A 22739-nucleotide genomic window follows, 5' to 3' on the forward strand; every position below is an offset into this window, starting at 1 on the left:
GTCGAGAACATGAGATTCATCCTTACATTTAGGCATCAAATTGCTGAAAAGGAACCAATATCAATCAATCCAATACGAAAGAATGTATGAAGTACATCATCCATGCAACTTATATCAATTAAGAACCATAGTTCCATCAGGAAGCAGCAAGGATGCTTTAGAAGTTTTGCACTCACAGACATGGATCGCAGCTTCCTTCAACCGGATGCGCAGAAAAATTTGCCCTTGCTTGTGATCCGGCGCGCAAGAGTTAATCTTCCCCGGGATGAGAGGGGAAGGGGTGGGTGGCCACAAAGCACAGGAGAAGAATCGGAGCCTCCTACGCATATCTTCTTATACCTATTAGTGGCATGTTTTGCATGCAACGCTGCCTAAAATTAATCGACTTTTAAACGATTTTTGTTCTGCATTTTTTTTTTTTTTGGACTTCGTTTTGCTTCGGCCACCAGCGCTCGCGAGCTGTCGAATGTGTCCATTCAATCGCTGCACCAGCAGGTGGGCCCGCCTGGCAGTTGGGCGCGATGGTGGGCCACTGGATTGGGCTGGACTGGGCTGCAAGTGAATCACTATGTGTAAACAGGCAGAGCCCAACGGATTGTTTGTATCAAAGGGATGTGGCCTGTGGGCATGCATCGTCTTAGGGGTGGCAATTGAACACGTGCTTTACAGGTACGCCCAACAGGTACAATTTTGGGTTATATTTTCTACCCATGGGTCTGTTGGGTTGGGTATTTGAAATGAGTCGGGTCGGTTCAGATTTTAATTTTCACTTACGGGTGCCCACAGGTCATGTGAAACAGTGGATTATAGCTCATTGAGCTCAGTTGCCCAACTGCCCGAGAGGCCCATTCGCCTAACAAGATAGCCAAATAGCACACACAAAGTGAGAAATAATTGCCCCGAGCCGCCATTCCTCTCTAGATCTCAATTTGGCCATCGTCATTCCTCTAGATCTCCACACCGCGGCGCGCCCACAGCTCCATCGGCAAGCGGCAACCACCTCCTCTTTCCCAACCTCCTCCGGTCCTCCCTATCCCGTGCTGTGCCGCAAGGTGATGGTCAAGCACCGCTGACTCATCGTCTGTCATGACCCCTCCGGTCTCAGTTGTATCGTCGTCCAGACTGCTGACTCACCGTTCGCCCTGCTCCCTTCAGTGTTGGCCGCCTCATTGTTCGCTTCGCCGACTCGCTGTTCGCCCTGCCCCCTCCGATCTCGGTCACCTCATTGTCCGCGTCGCAAACTCACAGTCCGCCCCGCCCCCTTTGGTCTCAGCCGCCTCGACGTCCACACCGTTGACTCACCGTTCGCCCCGGCCCTCCGGTCTTGGCCACCTCGCCCCTTCCAATCCACGCCCACTCTCACCATTCATATCTATGTGTGGTGCGGTGTTAGGGGTTTGGTTGGGCTTGGCTTCGTTCGGATCTGCGCGTGGTGCGGTTGAGAGGTGGAGAGGGAGGAGGCAGTGGCCGGCTAGGGAGATGGAATCTCAAACCCGACGGGTGTGAGTTTGGGTAGTTATCGTCAGTTTGTTAGTTCGAGTTAAGGTTTTCGAGTTAAAGTTAGCCTGAGACTAACAGGTTTTGGGTCAGATGTGATTTTGCTAGCTCTGATCCGATCATTGTCATCCCTAGCATCGCCGGAAGAAGTGAGTTGGGCCAATACACCCAACCAAATTTGGCGGTAAAGTCAACAGCATAGCCGAGCCTCACCCACCAATTTTGAAACACTAGAGCCACGAGGCTAAGCAACAATTTTTTTATTTTAAAATTTCTAATTTAGCAATTTTAGATGTATATTTGAAAAATAGCATGAACATGCGTATGTCATCCATTGGAACGCGGCATGTGCCTATAGTTCTTCTAATGGACGACATGTTTAAAAAAATAAATATGTCACCATTCCAATGGATGATAGGTTAAAAAAATAAAAATGCAGCACTCTATTGTTCTCAAAATTCAAAATACAGTGTAAATAGTCATGAAAAATTCTGAAATACATTTCTAGTGTTGAGGATGCTACCATTTAGCTCTCACAAAAATTTCAGCTCAAAAAGTTACTTATACAATGAGAAACAAAAAAGTTAAATTTTAAGGATTCTAAAATTATTAACTATTACTGAAAATTTGGTAAGAGCCAGATGATAGCATTTCTTACACCATAATTTTGTTTTAGAATTTTTCGTAACTATTTACACAGTATTTTAAATTTTGAGAGTATTAGAACATTGTATTTTTATTTTCTTAACATGTCGTTTGTTGGAAGTTCCAACGGATGACACACTCCTATAGTTGCTATTTTTTCAAACGGCCACCCAAAACTGCTAAATTTGAAAAAATTAAAATAAAAAATAAAAAAATCGCTAAGCAACAAACCAGAGCGAGCGAGCTGAACGCGCGGACAAGCGTGAAGAGACGGAGAGTTCATTTGTCTGATTGCGTGCCATCGCGAACTCGCTATTCGTGCACATGCCACTGGCCTCCCAATGGCGTTTTATGTGTATGCCACACGAACAAATCCAATTGATATACACACAAACAACGAATTTTGGATGTCATACAAGCAAAGAGCGAGCTCTTAATGACATGCACGCAAATATTCTAACTGGTAAGTCTAGAATTGCCAATGAACTTCTAAGTTCACGTCTCTCATATTATGGTAGTATGTTATGGTTAACATTTTGCTACATCTGCAGATCAGAAATCATGAGAACAAGCAACAAAAGGCAAATTGAGTCGAAGCAACAGAACAAGGTTGACAGGGAGTAAGTCGGTCACTAAAGATTATATTTTGAGGTAAATACATTAATGTTTCTCAAACTTGTCTCGATGTGTCATTTAGGTCTACAAACTTTAAAAATATATTTCTAATTTATTAATATTATCAAACTGTGTCAATCAGGTCTATACTGACTCAGAGGGATTTTGACACTGACGTGACATGCCACATGGTGCCGATGTGGCAAAGACGGCTGACGTGCCATGCCACGTGGTGCCTGCATGGCAAAGGTGATATAGAAAAAATTTTAAAAAAATAAAAAAAACAGAAAAATTTTAAAAATCAGAAAATAGGGAAATCAAGAAAATAAAAAATTTAAAAATCAGAAAAAAGGGAAATCAGATTGAAAAATAAAAAATAATAGAAAAAATAATAAATAATAATTAGAACTAACTAGAAAATTCAGAAAAACACATGCAATTCTAATTTTTCTAATTATTTTTTAGTTTTCCTATTTTTTTTATTTTTTGAAAAATCTGATTTTTTTCTTCTTGATTTCCTGATTATTTCTATTATTTCTATTTTTCTGATTTTTTTGTTTTTCTTAATTTTCCTGGTTTTTCTTTATTTTTTCTAAATTTTTTGGTACCGTTTTTGTCATGCAGGTACCTGGCATGGCACGTTAGCCGTTTTTACCACATAGGCACCACATGGCATGCTATGTTAGCGTCAAAACTTCTTTAGAGTCAGTGTGAACCTGATTGACACAGTTTGACAACATTAATGATCTAGAAATATATTTTCAGAGTTTGTGAATCTAAATGATATATCAAGATAAGTTTGAGGACCGTCTGTACATTTACCTCTTATATTTTTGTTCCTTGGCGAGTATACCTGATGGTCTCTTTGCATGGTTGAACATTTTATGGCATGTTGCGTGCATTGTTGCTGTAGTAATATAGCGTGACTAATATATGTTCTGAACAGATGTTGTAGAATGTTAGTTTCGATAAGCATCCAACAAATAAACAAGTATCATGTTTAACAAGCTATACATTGCTTGACATCTTGATCAGGTCGAAACACATTCTTGATGGTTATGTGCGTGTGTGCCTCTAAACCTGAGTATCTGATGGTCGGTTATGGTATGGCTTGGTAGTGTGAAGACTTGTGACAGAGTGCATTTTTGGTCCTCATCCGCCGTTGAAGTTACTCCCAGGATCATGAGCCTGACAGAAATGCATGGATATACAGGCTCGAGCGGAGAGATTTACATTCTGTCGGTAAGCTGGGAACTCTAAACTCCGAACCGAAGCATCAACGCCCACTGAAGCTATAGGAGAGAAGCATGTTGGCTTGGAATGAGTCCTCTGACGGCTTGATGAGGCGTGTAACCTTCACCTGCATAATTAAAGAGAAATTAACGATGTGTATTTGTTGGGATCGGACTAGCCAGGTCCTCAAACCAACCCTGGTTTCGGCCGTGGCCACCGTGCGTGCGCGGGATCCCAGATCATCACCATGCAAAGCTACCACCCGCCACGTACAGCAAACGTCGGGCGCCGCGTAACAGGGTAACCGCCGGCCGGCTTCAGAGGTGGGAGTCGGTTAGACGCAACAGCGTGAAAAACTTGCAGGTGCCGTCGTGCGCCCGAACGGTCGTTGCGGAGGTTGAGGTGAAAGAGGTAGCTAGTATGGATTTGCACTGCTACTGGTTACTGCTCTAGCACCAAGAGCCAGTTTGCCTGGCTCACAATTAAACTGGAACTAAACAGTTGAAGCCGTAAACTTCTTGTGCAACTCAAACGTAGCAGGTTGCACAGTCAAATTTAACGTTGGTAGATTAATCTAATTAATCATCCTTTTATTGACGAAAATGAATTACACCAATAAGTTTTTCTCTGCTACGAAACTGGCCAGATCTCCCTACCAATTCCTGGCACGACTCCGGCCTAGATCTCGAAAAACTAACATCAATTCCTAAACCGATAACACTATCGAAACACTGAACCTCAAAGCTTAGACCAACACGAACAGAAAGACGACACCCACAACCACAAGCCCTACTACAATGGACGAAACAACGCTAAGAACACGCCTAGATGCGCCGCTGGCCTGGGGCAGCGGGCTTGGGCTCTGGGTGGAAGTGGAAGTGGGACTGGACCCGGGCAGGACGCCGGGTGACGAGACCGGGTTGGACGCGCCTCCGCCACCGCCGCTGACGGTTGGCGGCATCGCCGGCGGCGCCGTCGTGGGAGCGCCGGACAGCGCGGAGGGCGCCATGACGCGCGCGATCATCCGCTGGCCGGCCTCGCAGTGGCCCGGGATGCCGCTGACGAAGTAGAAGAGCCCGTAGCGGTCGAACGTGAACTTGGTGTCCCCGTCCGTGAACCGGCTCAGCGGGCTCTCCGTGTTGCACTGCTTGTAGTCGTCGTGGCTCACCAATAGCACCGAGTCGTTCGCGTACTTGAAATCTGCATGCACGCCGCACCACGCGAACGCAAATCGATCAAACACGCGCAATGCGCGTAAAAAATTGGCATACATGCACGCACGTAAGAATCAAGACTGCTACATTGGCTTGTGAAAATGCGATTGCTCAGTGCTTAATTAGTTGCTTACTCAGGACGTCGCCTACTTGGAAGCGGTTCCTCTTGGCCCAGTGGTTGTACGTCTCGGTGCTGTTGCCCGACGGCACCGTCCACCCCCGCTCGTCGCCGACATTGAACACCACCGCCGGCGGAAGCGACGACACCGACGCAGCGAGGAGGGCGCAGGACGCAGCGAAGACGACCAAGTGGAGCCTGGCCATTGACGTTCAGCGGATGGAGCTCGATCTGCACACGAGGACTACAGAAAGTTGAGGGTTGGACTTGTGTTTCTGTGTGTGTGAGCCCTGGCCTGCGTGTGGCAGCGAGGTTTATATAGGGGGCTCGGAAGGGAGTGGCGCCGGCGGCGGCGAAAGAGGGCGGAGTAGGGGGTGGCGTACGCGCGAAATGGCGGGGTGGTTGGAGTCTTGGAGGAGAGACGTTGCTTCTCTGGGAGCCGTTGATTGGTACTTCCGGGCGTCCGTTTGGACGGCCCGTGATTGGCGCTTGACTTGGTAAGAAAGCCGGAGAGATTGGTGCGTTGCAGTTTGGGTTTCAGTCTATCAGCTAGTAACCGTCCGAGCTCAGAAGTTAAGACCAGTCAACCGGTCAATGGCGCGAAGCAACCGGGCCTTGGCGCGAAGAGTAAGCTGCCTTTGAGATGAAGACGGAAACGAGAAATTCGTAATCTCCATTGGGACGCGGATTCTCAAGAATCCGTCAAAGGTTGTTTCGGTCAAAGTCCATAGGATTGTTTTTACTTTAGCCTTTTAAAATTAATATTTTAAAAATAGCACGTAGAGAACTAATATTTCAGTAAGTAGCCCCTTTAGTTATGCTAAAGTTAATATCATGACTCCTGACCAAAGGGCCACGCTGACGACGTGGCAGCCCTAAGTCGCTCCATAGGGATTGGCGTGCCCTCTTGTCACGTCAACACCTTTGATGTGACTCAGGTACATACAGAGGGTCATCGTGACCTTTCTCTCCCATAGCTCCGTCTTCCTCCTCCAACAGAGCGCGCCTAGACGAGACCAACGGCTTCGTCGCCAACCCCTCACCCATGTCTCCACCAATCGGGCCCAATTCGAAGGGGGTTTCATTAGGAAATATCCTAGGAAGGTAGTTTATCCATTCCGTCGAAGTTTTTTCGGTTTTTTAGCTATGGAAAAACATATTTTAATAGACGCCTCATCAAAGTCGTCAGCTCCGTACATGTTATCATCATAACTATTATTGGAATCATTCATCTCGTTCCAAAGCTGTTTTCTCTTCCTCCTCCCTGGTTTGTGTCAGTAGACCACAATCTGGCACATATTCATCACCAGTGTACTCCAGCCATTGTGAAGGATCAAGTACAGGCTCAAAGGTGGACTCTCAAGTCTTCATAGCCATTCTCTTATAATACACTAGGGCCAAGTAGTCGGGTGATATGTGGTACACTCTTCTTATTCGGCATGTTGTGATAACATGAGAGCACGAGACATGCAACAATTATGGGGTTCTACATATGCACTCTGTTGTAGTTAAGTCGACTCTACAGATCCTGCCACCAGAGCTCTCACCTTCTACACTAGTTCGAAATGCTGATGTAATGATATAGACATAGCTCCTTGGATTAAAGAGTTGTGTATTTTATGTAGCAAATATTTCCCCCTACTTCATGAGGTGCTTAGCGATAGTTTTTTCCCACACCTCACCAGCATCAAGTCCACTATGTGCTTTCTTCCACCAATCGACAAAATAGAAGTTGTATTCGTGGAAGGTGTACTCCATGATGGCAGACATAGGCATTGAAAGGATGCCTTTAAGGACATTGTTGAATACTTTTGAGATATTTGTAGTCATTGTTCCATAACTACAACCGTCCTCATTATACACCAGCACCAATTTGCACTTATTATCCATTTCGCCCTTCAACCATCCTATCACAGGCTTGTTCAAAACCTTCTCCAATTCTGCAAGCCTTTTGTTGAAATATCTCTCCTCTTTAACTTGCTAAGTATCTTCAGTTTCTTAATTACCTCTTTGCTCTTCTGTCTTCTCCAAATGTTTGCAGCAAAATGACGCATGCACCACCGGTGCACAAGAGGAGGGTAACCCTCCATTTGTTCTTTAGCTGTATTAAGGAGACCCTGATGGCGATCTGATATCATACAGGCTTAGCGTGCCGCTCCAATTATACGATGGTAAACCAAGTACAAGAACCAAGACCAACTGATGTTACTCTCACCCTCTATCAATGCAAATGCTATGGGGAGCAACTGATCCTCCGCATCAATAGCAACAGTAATCATCAGTGCACCCTTGTACTTTCCATCAAGAAAGTTGTGTTGACGCTAATCATGGGCCTACAATGCTTGAAGGCCTCAACGCATTGAGGGAAGCACCAAAACACACGCTGCATGATGAGCTTCATAATACCACTATCGCTGCCCATCATGCCACTAGATGATATAAATCACTTAGTCTCGGGGTTGAAATATGAAATTGCATCCAAGATCCTAGAGATCCTCGCATATGCCTCCTTCCAATCTCCCCATAGTAATGACATTGCATGTTGCTTCGCCCTTCATGCCTTGTCATACAACACTCTATAATTGGTAAACCCAAGTATGAACTCAATTAGAGAGGCCACAGTCGTGTCTGAGTCTGCCCAAATGATGGGGGTGACAATAGCTATGACTTGAAAACTCTTTTCAAATTGAAGTCAATAGCAATCTCTAGCAAGATATATTGACTTCCGAGTATACACAAAGATCATATCAGCTAAACCTTGATATACATATGCATCGATCTATTTGCCTCACGATATCAGTCAAGCTCAAGACGAGATACGTTGCACCCTTTGTGATAGCTCTATCATTCACTCAATCGTATCGTGGATTATCAAAACTGTGATTAACTCTTTAATCACATTGTCATAGCCATGCACTTTCTTATTCAACGACATTGAGGGCTCAGGGATATCTCTCCCATTATCTAGAGGGGTAAATTCCATCTTGATCGCTCAAATACCACGACATGTTTTATGGCAAACTTGAAAACTACTTTTATGACTACCCAGTTACGGAGTAACGTTTGACAATCCTAAAGTATGCCACTACATATTCTGAGAATTAATGACGATATAAGGTCAAAGGATATTGTAAGCACACCATTTGAGATAACAACTGATGACACATCTTAAATAACAATTCTAGCAGTATCCTAAGGTGGGTCTATTCAATATCATATTCTCTAATATAAATATCCACATTATTAATTCGATATCTCTATATCTATGATCCGCGAAATATGATCATCAATCAATACATGTATTGGTCTTATGAATCATCACAGTGATATGTGATCAGGGATCAACTTAAATAATATCATGATATAAACAAATAGTTTCATGAATAAGTCACATATTTGCTAATCAATGTAATGATAGTTATTTATGGAATAACACATAGACGTGATATAGTCATCTCTATGATTATCTCTAGGGCATATCACCATCATGAATAAGATGTATTCAATCCTCGTGTACCTTTTTATAGATATATGGAGTTTATGAAATATATAATACTAATTATATATCCCCGTCAAACCCTGATAAGTTGAAAAGGATGATAAGGACGATGATATGCCATTTTAGAGAAGTGATCATACTATTAACCACATGTTTAGGATATCTGCCACCTACAAGTCAAAGCAACAATATAAGTGTATCGAATGAGAGATCTATGCCATAACTCCTTCAGTGCAAAAGGTCCTTAAGTGGTCGAACGTCCTTATTATGTTCGACAAGAACAATTGTCCCGACTCGATCAGCCACCCCGATCATTATTTGATCGTGATCGAGTCCACCATCATTATTCGATCCTGATCGAGTCCATCATCAACAATTGCAAGATAAATTGAGTTCATGTTGATAGTGGAAGTTCTTTAAATATCTTGTTTCTTGTTAGTTTGGATGATATACAGATGTCTAAAATAAGGATTGAGCCTATTAAGCATGCCTTCTACAACATAATCCGGGGTTTTTAAGTCGCACCTATTAGACAAGTCTCACTCCCAAATACTTTTGGGACGCCCAAGAATTTTCAAACAAAGAAAATTATATTTGATATAACGGATTTTGAGATAACATACGATGAAATTCTTGGTCGGACAACTTTGTGGCAAGGGCCGACTACGCATATCAATGCTTAGTGGATATACGTATGGACATAGCAAAATGAGTCTGGGTAAAGATAAATGTATGGCTCGAAGTACGAGAAAAAAAATCTCTTGCAAGTCAATTTTATAATAGACAGAACAACAACTGGATATAGCTGAGAGTCAGAGTATAGTTATTACACGTGGTGGATGAGGTGATGGGAAATTCGCAACGAACGTGAAAGATTGAGAGCCGGTTAAAAAAAGAGAGAGATTAGAGCCAGGAACGGGGCAATGGACGAACTATTCAAGTTGCATCTGTAAAAGGAAGAGATTAAATTATGATTTGATTTTGTTCTCAAAAATAAATTGTGACTTGATTTATAACATTAGGGGAATTTACGAAGTTGCCCTTCAGATAACAATACTCCTTATTACTTGGTGGGGAAGTATTAGAAGACCCTAACTAATTTGATCCATCAGATTAGTAAAAAATGGACAGCCCATAAAAATTTCTAGGCACTGTAAAAGATCTCCTTTTTTTAAGGTGAAGAGAGAGATACTACTAGCAGCGCGCCTGGTTAGTGCGGAACATCAATTGAAACCTCAGATTTTTTATCGGATGGTCCATGAGATTGCTACGCATATTCTTTAGAGCATATTTGATTTACACGTACATACAGCTAGTGATTGATGTAGGATGCTAGATGGACGAAGAATAAAAAAATGGACTTTCCACTTCCCCGGGGGGGGGGGGGGGGTACTGATGAATTTTAATCTCTTGGTCGCAAGCACCCTGCCTACGGCGCCGTAATAAACCGTGAAAACAACCAAACAGCACGCGCTTAGAGTCAAATTATCTCAACTCAGATGTATGCCATGCTGGGAGCGCCAAGGACACCAGAGACGAAGGCAAAAGCTGATGAAGCAAGGTAGAAGATTCAATTTGAATTCTTGAGTTGTGAATTAGTCTTTGGTCGGATTAGGCTTGTGTGGGGCTCTGAGAGCAGAGTGTGTGTGGGCCTTGGGGTTTATAACCAGGCCGTGTATCCCGGGTGAAGGCGAGAAAAGAAATACAAAGAAAATTCTCCCAACTCCTTTCTGCGTGTTCACGTTTCTTCCCTGACTCCGAACGTGATCTGACTCAGGTCCCGGCGATCACCGTCGGCGGCCACCGGTTTGACAATGTAACTAGAACTTGGGAACGAACTAAACACACGCCGAGCCTGACGAACCTGAGAGGGAGCAATCGCCGGAAAGACTTCATCCCTGACGCGACCGGCGATCGACTAGGACGTCGATCGTGTAGGGCATGGCACAGTCTTACCGCACAGTCACACAACTGTTGCTGGCGCAAACGCATCTTCTGTGCATTTCAGAGTGGGTCAAGCAACAGTTCAGCCAAGGGTAATGAATGCTGAGAGAATTCTTGTCCCGGATGCCTCGGATAAGTTCTGGCCGGGCTGCTGTTCGTTTGTCCATCTCGTAGGCCATAGACTGTTGGACAAAGAAATCTCACATATCTTTACCCCAAAGCAACCATCGCTACCCAGTAGGGTCGGGAAATCAGCATTAGTCAATCCGAAACGACACCTGGACAAATTCGGCATAGCGTTCGGCTCTCAGTTCTCACACCAGGCTGCCCTGCAACTAGAGAAGAATCCCAAGTCTTGCTCCATGACCAATCCGTGTCCTTGAAACGTGGGAGTGGGGATTATTGTTTAGTATTATTATTATTATTATTTTGTCGTTCTTTTTCTACAAAAGCTGTCTTGTAAAAAAAAAGGCTCAAATGATGCGCGAAGAAGAAACCACGGGACAACCCGCTAGGCTGCTGCGTAGGCCAGGTATATGTCAAATCGATTCGTCTGTGATGCAACCGACGATAGGCTAGGGTAGGCAGGGCATGGGCCTTCGGTACACCGCAAGAGCGATGAAGTCCGTAGTCCTTACTCCTTAGCTATAGGAAGGGCGACGGTAGTTCTCTTCTCGCTCATTCCTTCAGAGTCGAGAGGGAACAGCTAGCCGCGGCCGCGCGCGCTCGTGCAAACGCCACTTCGCTAGTTGGATCGCCTTTCGGTCACACGCCTCCACGGTGACCACGCTGGATGGACGGAAGTCAAGTTCGCGTGAGCACGCACGCGATATGGCGCATTGGCTATATGCACGGAAGTATGTTACGTCAGGAGGCCATGCTGAGCCAACAGACAGACGTACAGGTGTGTCTACAGGGAAGCAATGTACGTATGTGTAAGCCAGCTAGCAGCAAGTCCCATCGCCATCAACACAAACTCCCCGGAGAGCGAAGGCATGTACGGGCACCACAAAATAACAAACCAACCACTAACTAAAAGGACACGCACCACTGATCGATAATCCCTGCTAGACCATCAGCTTTGACCATTCCAACACTCAGAACGTATGTATTGTGCAAACATATTTGCATTGAATTGATTCATGAGACTTGATAAAGGCTAAAAAGAAAGAGATCAATATTGCAATTCCACTGTAGCGACAATGATCGATTCACTCGTAGACGCGCAGAGGCTAGCTTTCTTACACGCAGCCTGTGCAGCCAGATTAAGAAATACGAGGAAGAAAAAGTTACAGAGGCAGTAGCACGTACATGGAGTAGTAGACGTAGCTACGTCATTAAGAACCATTTAACCACAGCTTAATCCAATGATCGTGATAGGTAACTAAACCAAGCTAGGGTAGGTACACGCTCGGGTCATGGACGTCCGTCCAGCAGCTCCCGGCGTTCCAGTACGCCGCCGCGGACGCGTCGCCGAGCTCGAAGATCCCCGCGTCCAGGGGCGCGAACGGCATCATGTCAGCAGAGGTGGAGGTGGGCACCTCTGGCGCCGCCTGTCCTGCGAGCTGCAGTACCGAGGCGACTCTTTCCTCCTTCGGCTGCGCCGTGAAGCTGAATGCCGAGAGCGGCGGAGGCAGGGGAGGCGCGAAGAGGGACGCGAGCGCCGCCGCCTGGTCGGTGAATATCGGCGCCGGTGGGGCAACGTCTGTCGCGAATGGGTTCGTGTGGTGGCTCGTGGCGTCGATGTTGTTCGACGACGTCGTGGCGGGAGCGGTAGGCGACGTCGCGGCGGCAGCGACCGTGGTGCTGGTGCTGCCGCTGTTGGAGCGGGGCAACGACGCCGAGGAGCGGCGCGGATTCTTGGCGTCAGTCGACGTGGGAGTGGACGGCGCCGATGAGGCAGACAACGAGGAGGAGGAGGAGCGCTTAGCCTTGCGACAGCCGCCGCCCACTGGGACGTTGCGGAGGACGCCGCCCTTGGTCCAGTACCGGCGGCAACTCTTGCAGAAGTGGCGCGGCTGCGACAGGTTGTAGTTGTTGTAGTAGCAGAACTTGGTGTTGGTTGACTCGCACCGCGGGCACTTCACCGCCTCCGGTGCCGCGGCCGCTGGCAAGACCCCGCCGCACCGCGCCCCGGGGCCCTGCGGCGCCTGCGCGCGCCCGAGGTCAGCGGCCCCCGCCCCGCCGAACAACCGCCCGGCGAGGCCAGGGATGGACTGGAACTCCTGCATGGCAGCAAGCGGCGTCGTCTAACGTGCTAGGATAGTGCTTCGGGGTGTAGGTTCATCTGGCTTAGTGGTGGGTGCCTTGGAGGCTTGGAGCCGGGAGCGCGGCAAGAGCTTCACCCGCTCGGCGTCGCCTCTGCATCACACAAGGATAGCGGGCTGCGGGTAAATATCTCTGCACTTCGCCCTCTCGCCTCGCCCTGTCTGTCGTCCTGCATTATCGAAGTTACGAAATTGCCCCCAAAAACTATTAATTGTTAGTGTGCTTAGATATCCAAATCCCTACTCGACCGATCGGGATCCATTAGGAGTATTCCGCAGCCGTTGATTTAGAGATGGATAGATTGGATGAACTGCTACAGTATACTACAGTACCTTATGATACAGTATGGATCCGTGCTACAGTAGAACCAAACACTGTATCTACAATAATCTGCAGTAAACAGTAATTAATTCATGCTGAGGACTGTAACAACAGACTCATATTACTGTACAAGCAATAATCCTCTGTATTAATCGTCATTAATGTAGAGGATTCGTGTCCCTACTCGACCGGTTAGGTTTCAATCCGTTCCGTTTTAGTTAGAGTAAAATAGGCATGACAGGATCACGTCATATGTATGTTTATTGAGTTTATTAAAAATTTATTTTTTAATAAATTTTTAGTAAACTAATGCATATATGTAATTATTATTGTGTTATATTAGATTTTGTAAATTTTAAATGTGATTTTTTATTGATATGTATGTTATAGTAGCTATTATTTTATAATTAAATTTGATCTAAATTTTTTAATAATTTTAATCAGGTCGAGACAGACGGATAGAATCAAAATCAAAGTTCCATAGAATGGGATGGAAAAAAAAATCATCCGATCTCAAATCAGGTCAAAGCGGTACGGGAACGGGTAGAGGCAAAACCCACCTTCACCACGTTCCATCTAAATCTCCAAGTGTGCTCGGCTAATGGCGGAGATCAAATCACCCGCCTTGCATTGTTAAATTGATGGTGGCACTAGATCGATCCGTGCGCAGGTCAGATTCTGCTCATTCGCGTCTGAATTTGTTTATTCACCTTTTAATTGGCATTCGCTGGTTCGATGCAGAATGTGATTTGCACAATGTGAATTTCGAGATTTTGGAGGATATGGCCACGAGAGTTTGCAACTATTGGTTCGGCATGCTGCCCGGAAGAGGCAAGGCGCGCCGTGGATGAACCTGCGCCTCATGTTTCCGTTGACGTTTTCGGCTTTCTTTCGAGATGGGCACGTAGAACGAACCACTTTGCCTTCCATTTCTGAACGCTGGCTGTCACGATACGCTGGCAAACATTCTTAACGAACGAATCTGATCGATTCGGCCAGAAGGTCACTGTACTTGCTAGCCATTGTATGTTGCATGCTTTTGTAAGTGAAGTAGTGGCCTCCTGACGACCTTTCATTTAATGCTTGATAAGAAATTTTTTTCAACCATTCGAAACTCTTTGCCCAACTCGAATTAGTCCTGCGAATCAAGAACTAAAGAAGTAGCGTCCGGTCACAGGCAGCGCGAAGAGGTGCCAAGGCATGGGCTGTGGAGAGATGGAGCACACAGGGCAGCAACAAGAACCGCCGGGTACATGGCTTACTGTTTCGACGAACAGTAATCGCTAGGCCTGTCACCCGATCGAGTCGCCGTCAGGGGTCACAAACTCACAAGGACCACGGCGCGCTCACTTCAACGGATCGATGCGCCCGGGCAGGATGTAGAGGTGAATAATCGAGTGACTCATGTATTCAATCATGGATGGCGTATAAATAGCCAGTACAGGAGCGCTCTAGGCGCTTGATCTAACTACCCTGAGCTAGTCTTGCGGAGAGATATGCTGAGTCCAGTTGAGCCGTTGTAGTGCCAGGAAGAATCGGTCATCTGAGGACTTGTGCAGTTGAGCCGTTGTAGGAGACGTAGAAGATGTGCAGTCATAACAGCCCCGCTCAGCCGGGACGAGGAGATACGTTCAGGCTGCTTCGAAACTCACTGAAAATGGATCCAGGTAGCCCTTTTGTAAATATATCGGCAGAATGAGATGAAGAGGGCACATGCATCACTTTGACAGTGCCAAGAGAAACTTTGTCCCCCACAAAATGGAGATCTATTTCTATGTGTTTGGTTATTTGATATTGAATTGGATTGGTCGACAAATAGGTGCGCTAACATTGTCACAAAAGACAATGCTGATATGTTTTGGTGGATGATGGATCTCCTGCAAGAGCTGGCAAAGCCGGCAACATTCGGCGACGGCGTTGGCAACACCTCGATATTCAGCTTCGGTGCTTGAGCAGGAGATGACGGTTTGCCGTTTGGAGGACCAGAAAACAAGGCTTGAAACAAGGAACACTGTATAACCAGAAGTTGAACGACGTGTATTTGGGCAGCCGGCCCAATTGGAATCGGAATAAGCAGTGAGCTCGTGGTTGGATGAATGGTGTAGCTGAAGACCAAAATGAGTTGTACCACGGATATAGCGGAGTACACGTTTGAGGAGATTGAGGTGGGATTGGCGGGGAGAGTACATGAACAAGCAAATTTGTTGTACTGCGTGGTTGATATCATGCCAAGTGAGTGTGAGGTATTGGAGAGCTCCGGCAATGTTGCGGTATTCAGAAGGGCTTGGAATGAGATCATCGTCAGGACCCGAAAGTTTAGGTTTGGTGTCGATGGGAGTCAAACATGGATTGCACATTGACATGTTGGCACAATCAAGAAGCTCTAAGGTGAATTGGTGCTAGGAAAGGAATAGGCTGGTAGAATTGCGCTCAACATGAATGCCAAGAAAATGTTGGGATGCAAGGTCCTTCAAGGCAAATTCATTGCGCAATTTGGAGATTAAAGTCTCTAAGAAGGAGGAGGTACTGGCAGTGAGGATCATATCATCGACATATAGTAGGAGGTATGCGGTGTGCACCCCTCACTTGTAGACGAAGAGAGAGGAATAACACTTGGATGAAGTGAATCCAATAGAGAGGAGAAAGTTTGTGAAGCGGAAAAACTAGGTGCGAGGGGCTTGTTTGAGACCGTAGAGGGATCGATTGAGTTTGCAAATGTGGTAGGGCGTGATGGATCAACAAAATCAGATGGTTGTTGACAGAAAACAGTCTCAGATAGTTTGCCATGAAGAAATGCATTAGAAACATCTAGTTGATGAATGTGCCAAGAGAGGGAGGTAGCAATGCTAAAAATGACATGGATAGTGGAAGGTTTGATTACGTGACTAAATGTGTTCGTGTAATTGACACCAAGTTGTTGTGTGAAACCACAGATGACCCATTGGGCTTTGTAATAGGAAAGAGATCCATTTAGATGGAATTTATGGTGAAATATATATTTTCCAGTTATAATGTTTGCACCCAGTGGAGGAGGCACAAGAGTCCGTGTATTGTTGGATAAGAGGGCATTGTATTCTCCAAGCATTACACGGTGCCAATTGGGAATTTTGAGAGTTGAGCGATAGGTTGCCGGGAGTGGAGAGATGGAATTTGTGGAGGCAGTGGCCTAAAGGTTGAGCATATGGCGAGGAGTGAAAATCCCATACTTAAAATGAGTTTGCATGTGATGTTCTATCGCATGTGGTGGAGAAGAGGCAACGACTGGTGAAGGATGTAGGGTGGAGGTAGCAATAACGGGCTCAGGCACGGGAGTAGAGAATCTTGGGGCTGGTGCATGATCTAGCGAATGGGCGTTGGGTGGAAGCGAATCAGACATATCAGAGGTAGATATGACGGGCGTTGAAGACGTGGGAATGGAACCACCTGAAGATCCACGCGGCATGGAGATAGTGGGTTGGAGCGCAGGAGTATGCGCCCTAACGGATCAGCACCAGATCCCATGATGATCTGCTCAGATCGAATGAGCAACGTGTGGGTGTGGTTGGCTATGGAAGTGCAGCGAAGGCAAATGTAAGTGTGGTTTCATCAAATGTCACATGCCATGAGATAATGAATTTGCATGTGGCGAGATTGAAGCATCGATAGCCTTTATGTTCTTTGGGGTATCCTAAGAGCACACATGGTGTGGATTGAGGAGCCAATTTTTGAGGAGTGATGGCTATGACATTAGGGAAGTAAAGACAACCAAAGACTCATAAATGGGAGTAATGAGGTGGTTCGTTGAAGAGTTGTTGGTAGGGGTTATGGAACTACAAAGGGGAAGTAGGGCGCTGATTAAACAAATATGTGTACAATGTTTAAAGCCTCTACCCAGAATGTGGGTGGCATGTGAGCATGGAGGAGAAGGGTGTGGAGGATATCATTGGTTGTGCAAAGATCTCGCTCGGATTTGCCATTTTGGGGGGAGGTGTGGAGGCAAGAAAGGTGCAAGGCAATGCCATGGAAGAAAGAAAATGGCATAGCAGGGAGTTGTCAAACTCCTTACCATTGTCACACTAAATGCATTGGATGGACATTTTAAATTGAGTCAAAATAAGCGCATAGAACTGTTGAATGGTAACAAATGTGTCGGATTTGCATTGGAGAGGAAATGTCTGGGAGTAATGTCTAAAGGCATCCAAAATAAAAAAAGTAGTATTTGTAGCTGGTAAAGCTGATAATAGGTGATATCCACAAATCACAGTGTAACAATCGAAATGGGAAATAAGTTTGAGTAAATGAATTGGAAAAAGGACTGCGAACATGGCGTCCTAACTGGCAGGACATACACAAGGAAGGTAACATGCCTTTCTTATTACATGGAATGGAAATTGAAGAAAGTAAACAAGAAAGCGAGCGGTGCCCAGGGTGACCAAGTTGTTGATGCCAAATGGAGTCTGATGAAGATGTGGTGAGAGCATGTTGAGTGGATCCACGACTGGTTGGAGTGAAAGGATAAAGTGTACTAGAGCTATTGCGCCTCATAATTTCTTTCTTGGTGGCTAGATCCTTCGAAGAAAAACTAGTGGGATCAAACTTAATAGAACATGAGTTGTCGGTAGATAATTTACAAACAAAAAGTAAATTGGAGACAAGACTAGGAACATGCAAAACATTGTTGTGTGTGAGAATTTGGATGGAGTGTGTAGAGTGCCGGTGCCAGTGCCAAGGTTATTGAGATCACTTGTCATGTGTGAGATGGCCCCGAAGTCAAGGAACTAGTCACCTTGGGAAGGAGGCTGACCAAACGAGGCGTCCTTAAGCGCATTGATCAAATTGCTGACGTCCTAGTGTGGCGCAGCTGGAGGGACGGGCGGGGATGGCGATGGACCATAATCAGTGTATCCCTAAGCGTTTTCACCAGTAGGAGGACGCGCACCAAGCACACTAGGACATGTGGCGCTAGTCTAGGGAGTGTGCCAGTGCTTGATCATTGACAGTCCCCACTAAGGGTATAAAGGGTAGTTGTAGTTGCTCTGGGTGTCGCGCCCACAGTTGGAGGTGTCTAGGCGGCCGCGACCATGATCGGATGTGTTGCCGAAACACTTAGGTTGATCACGGTGAGGCGGTGTGGAGTCCTTGTTGGTGGAGGGAGCACTGGCGGCGATGAGAGTAGAGTTTGTGTCCAACTTGGCGGAGCTCGCCTGAGAAGACTCCTCCCGAATCAAGGAGTCACGAGCTTGCATAAACATCGGAAAGGATGAGAGCGCTGGCAAGATGGTTTGAAGAGCCTTAAGTGTCAGGCTAAGGCCACAAATGAGGTGGTGCACAAGTGCACACTCCAAGACTAGCAAGTCACAGTTGGTGAGTGCATTTGCCAGGGACTAGAGTTTATGGCAATATGCAGCGATGGAGAGAACACCTTGAGATAGACAGTGGAAATCAACCTCAAGATGCACTGCCTGGTTGGGTTTGTTGCCGGTGAAGATGGCAACCAGATGATGCTAGACGGTGTAGGCGGTTGTTGCTAGCTTCATGACCATGTCGAGGAGCTCGTGGGAGATGGTGGCGTGGTTCCACATAAGAACCGTAAGGTTCTCTTTAACCCAGCCGGGATCGTCGTAGTGCGGTTTGTTGTCATCGATGTGCTCGTGAAGATTGAACCAGCTGAGGACGACGTTGAACAATGTGCACCATTTGGTGAAGTTGTGAGCTTGAAGCCTTGAATATCAAGGGTAAAGGGAATGAGAGATTTTGTATTCATGGTGTAGAAGGCTTGGGAGATGGGTGCAGTGGTGGAGGAGTTGGCAACAACATGTGCCAGAGGTGTCATGGTGATGGAGGGGGAAGTGGTGTCACCTGCTACGACGGGTGGGGAAGTGTTGTTTCCCATGGTGACGGAAGAGGAGAGAATGGAAAAGGCTCAGGATCAAGAGGTTCGTTGATATCATGTAGAAGTGAATAATCGAGTGACTCATGTATTCAATCATGGATGGCATATAAATAGCCAGTACAGGAGCACTCCAGGCACTTGATCTAATTACCCTGAGCTAGTCTTGTGGAAATTACTCTATTTTTTGTCTAACCTACGATATATAACCCATCTTGTATTAATTACCCTTGTTTGCATCAATAAATTATTTATTTATACTATTGACATATTATTAATATATAGAAATAATCAACTATGATTCAATTTTACATCCTTATTAAGGATATGATCCCACAAAATTCCCCACGGGGATAGGATGAGAGAAAACTTTTCTTCGATAGCTAAATAGGGACGCAAATGGGGAAGCATTCCCTGGTGGGGATTAGCCCCATTGCCATCCCTACAGGCCATGTCGGGCGTGTAGCGCCCGCTATGCCACGACCCGTGTAGTGCGACAAGCGACAACGACGTGGGCAAGCCAGCAAGGTCAGCCCTGGTCATCAGTAATAATGACATCTGGCATGTCGCGCTCACTGGGCCGTGGCCGTGATGATACCTCAGATGAGAACGCCTTGCCTGGAGTGGCAATTGCGGCATTGACGAATTGATCAAACGAAGCTGTAAAGCTCGTGGTTAGAACAACCTTTTCTTCTCTCCTGGCACGACTCGGTGCTCATCGTATGGCCGCGTTACGGTCGGTTTGATCTGATCAGATCGACGAGCTGAGCACTTGAGCATCGTTAATGCTTAGCGACTATCGATGTGACCGGGAGGTGGGAGCCACCGCGTAGAGTGCTTGCCCAGTTCGCTTTGCTGTCCATCTACACACGTTACACGTACGCCGCCCCTCGCGTGGCTCCTTCAAGGCGGAGGTGGCAGGCAGGTGCGATCGTTTTCACCCGCCTAACCCTCCCATGGCCAGTGCATGTCGAGCCTATTGCTACCCTGCCTACGTGCGGGCTCGTACGTACGATCGCGTTTCTTTGCCGGCCGGATAGGGTAGGAGTATCTAAGCGTGACAAGCACATGCTTGTACTTTTTTTAATTTTGGTCCAATTTCATAGAATGTGGCTTTAGAGTTTCTGACTAATTGAGAAAACGATTGTGAATGTTGAATTTTGGTTGTTGGCTTTTACAATAATTTTTTAGCTTCTCAGCATACTAAAAGTCAGAAAAGTTCATCTTAGCATGCTTCTCAGCTTTTAGTTCATTTCAGCCACAACTGCTTCCTCAGCCAGCCAAAAGCTACCAAAAATGGAGGCCAAAAGTCAACCCCTTATATAACTAGTCTTTTTTCAAAGAAATGCCAGAAAAAGGTTATCCAAAGGGGGACTTCGCCCTTGCATGGCATTCATACCTGACGTATGCGTATCAGTCTAGCATATGCAAATAGAAAAATTCTCAGGTGACAAAAATTGATCATCGGATCACGATCCAACAACCAGAGGTCATCTTCAACCTCCCGATGCCAGTTCGTTCCCTCGCGTCCTGCCTGCCTACGACTGTCTCCGATGGCGTCCCCACCACCAGATCTGTGCACGCCACCCCCCCCCAAGCGTTAACCTATTTGTTTTGGAGCTCCTCGTTCCAGCATTGGCCCATCAGTTGTCCGTCGTCTGGACCATGATGTCCCCGCCGCCTTGCCGATCCGCTCCTACGCCCATCTCCTCCACAGGGCCGATCTACCAACCTCACTCTAAGACCATAGGACACAAATCCTCACCAATGGAATTTGAACATTGCTGGGAGGAAATACCCCAGCTTGCAGATATTACTAAAGGGTTGCCATCAAGAGCACCTCTGAAGCCCTTGAGCTCCGGATCCTCAGCTGGAAGTTCGGCTTCCGAAGACCATGAACCCCTCTAGCCATTACCTCTCAAGACAGAGGAAGTTGTTAGTCTCTGGAAGGGATTGTTGGAGGCCACCTTAAAGGACACCCGACGCCCTTGGCCTCATCAGTCTATGCCTATGAAATCTTGGGTCCCTGAAGGCCTTTCGGGTCTTCGGGCTCTAGAGCTCTCCAGAGCTCCAGCCTCCTGGAGCCCTAGCCTCCCGGAGCCCCAGTCCTTTGGAGTTTGGGCAAGCTCTCTAAAGCCCAAGAAGTAGGTGATCAAGCCTTGGAGAAAAATAAGTTAGAGGGGGCCCACGAGTCGTCCTCCGCCTGCAAGAAAGTGATTGGTATTTAATATCGGTGCAAGTAGTGGCCATCCTGACATCCCAATACAAGTGAAGGTCATTGTGCAGCATCATGCCTCAATTGACGACCGATCGAGTATCGCATCCTCTGGGTCACCTAAACCATTGTATTTGCTATAGTAGACAATATCTTGTAGTTAGTGATAAATGTATTCTGTCTAAACCCAAGCTGTGTAATTCGACTAGCCCCAGGTCCCTGTAGCATAGCAGTAACTTGCATACCTATCTCTGTAAGGGCATATTTGTACACTTACACCCCGAATGGCAATATAAATATAGACCCATGGCTATCAGGCTAGGGGCCAATCTCTTGGTGATAAACACATCAATATTTCTTCCTCTCTAGTTCTTCTCTAAGCTTGAATCTCCTCTCTAGAGGAGGCCCTCGCCGCACTTGTTTGTGGAAGATATTTTTTTCTAACAGTGTACCATCCGTGGGGACTCAAACATAGATGTACAAAGAGAGGTAAGATTCCACCCCAAAAAAAGACCACCAAGGCTACAACACAGACGGTTGACTCCCCAGCCATGCCTTTGTGAGGGTCCACACGACCACTACAACCATGTACACTATGTACACCCACCAGTTCCGCCACCGGATGGAACAACGACCATCCGGCCACCACCAACCAGCCGGTGGTCCTGGCCCAGGCTAGCGCTAAGGCTCTGGCTAGTGCGGAGGCCTTCCAACAATGGCGTAGCGAGGACCTCGCAGCACCCCAAGGGAACCGCATTTCAGTAGTTTTGGGTGCTTGAGCCCAGGGCACTCATGCCTGGACCCACCCTCATGGCGTCTCTTGTGACGGCGCCAAGGACACCTTTATCGAGCCGGCATCTTCTAAGAATCTGGCTGCCGAGCAGCCTCCTTTAATTCCCTTAATGGAAGGGGGCTCCGGAGAGACCACAGGCTTTGGTACGCGCAGATCCCGCCAACACCTTCGACATCGACTACATGCTCTGGTACTATAGGAAGGGTACTGGTGCATCTTACACGGAGCCAGGTGTGGCCATAATATCGAGAATTGCTGAAGCCTTATAGCCTTCTGAATGGAGTACCTTAGGAGGCAGGTGGGACGCCTGGCTAGGGAAAAAGCCGATGATAAGTGGTCCAGGGGTCGTAAAACCAGAACAGGCCACCAGATAGGTCTCTGGACCTTACCGAGCTCCACTCATCCTGATCTACCTCGTCCTACTCTGCCGCCGACGATACAGTACCCCAGCGACAAAGATTGAGTCATACCAACAACCCTAACCAGAACAAAGTCCAGTAGGCCCTTG

General features: G+C 46.6%; 2 protein-coding genes across 2 annotated transcripts; both read right to left on the reverse strand.

Annotated features, from left to right (window-relative positions):
* Positions 1–4735: 4735 nt before the first annotated feature.
* LOC133918066 (early nodulin-like protein 6) lies at positions 4736–5581 on the reverse strand. The gene is made up of 2 exons (XM_062361829.1): positions 5339–5581; positions 4736–5190 (listed from the first exon to the last, which is right to left on the reverse strand). The coding sequence occupies exons 1-2, from the start codon at positions 5526–5528 to the stop codon at positions 4736–4738; spliced, it is 645 nt and encodes a 214-aa protein (XP_062217813.1). The 5' UTR covers positions 5529–5581.
* A 6337-nt stretch (positions 5582–11918) lies between these two features.
* LOC133919705 (dof zinc finger protein 4-like) lies at positions 11919–13148 on the reverse strand. The gene has a single exon (XM_062364191.1). It carries the CDS (start codon positions 12994–12996, stop codon positions 12160–12162), a length of 837 nt encoding a protein of 278 aa, XP_062220175.1. The 5' UTR covers positions 12997–13148; the 3' UTR covers positions 11919–12159.
* Positions 13149–22739: the final 9591 nt, after the last annotated feature.

The sequence above is a fragment of the Phragmites australis genome, chromosome 5, assembly GCF_958298935.1.
Source record: "Phragmites australis chromosome 5, lpPhrAust1.1, whole genome shotgun sequence".
NCBI lineage: Eukaryota > Viridiplantae > Streptophyta > Magnoliopsida > Poales > Poaceae > Phragmites > Phragmites australis.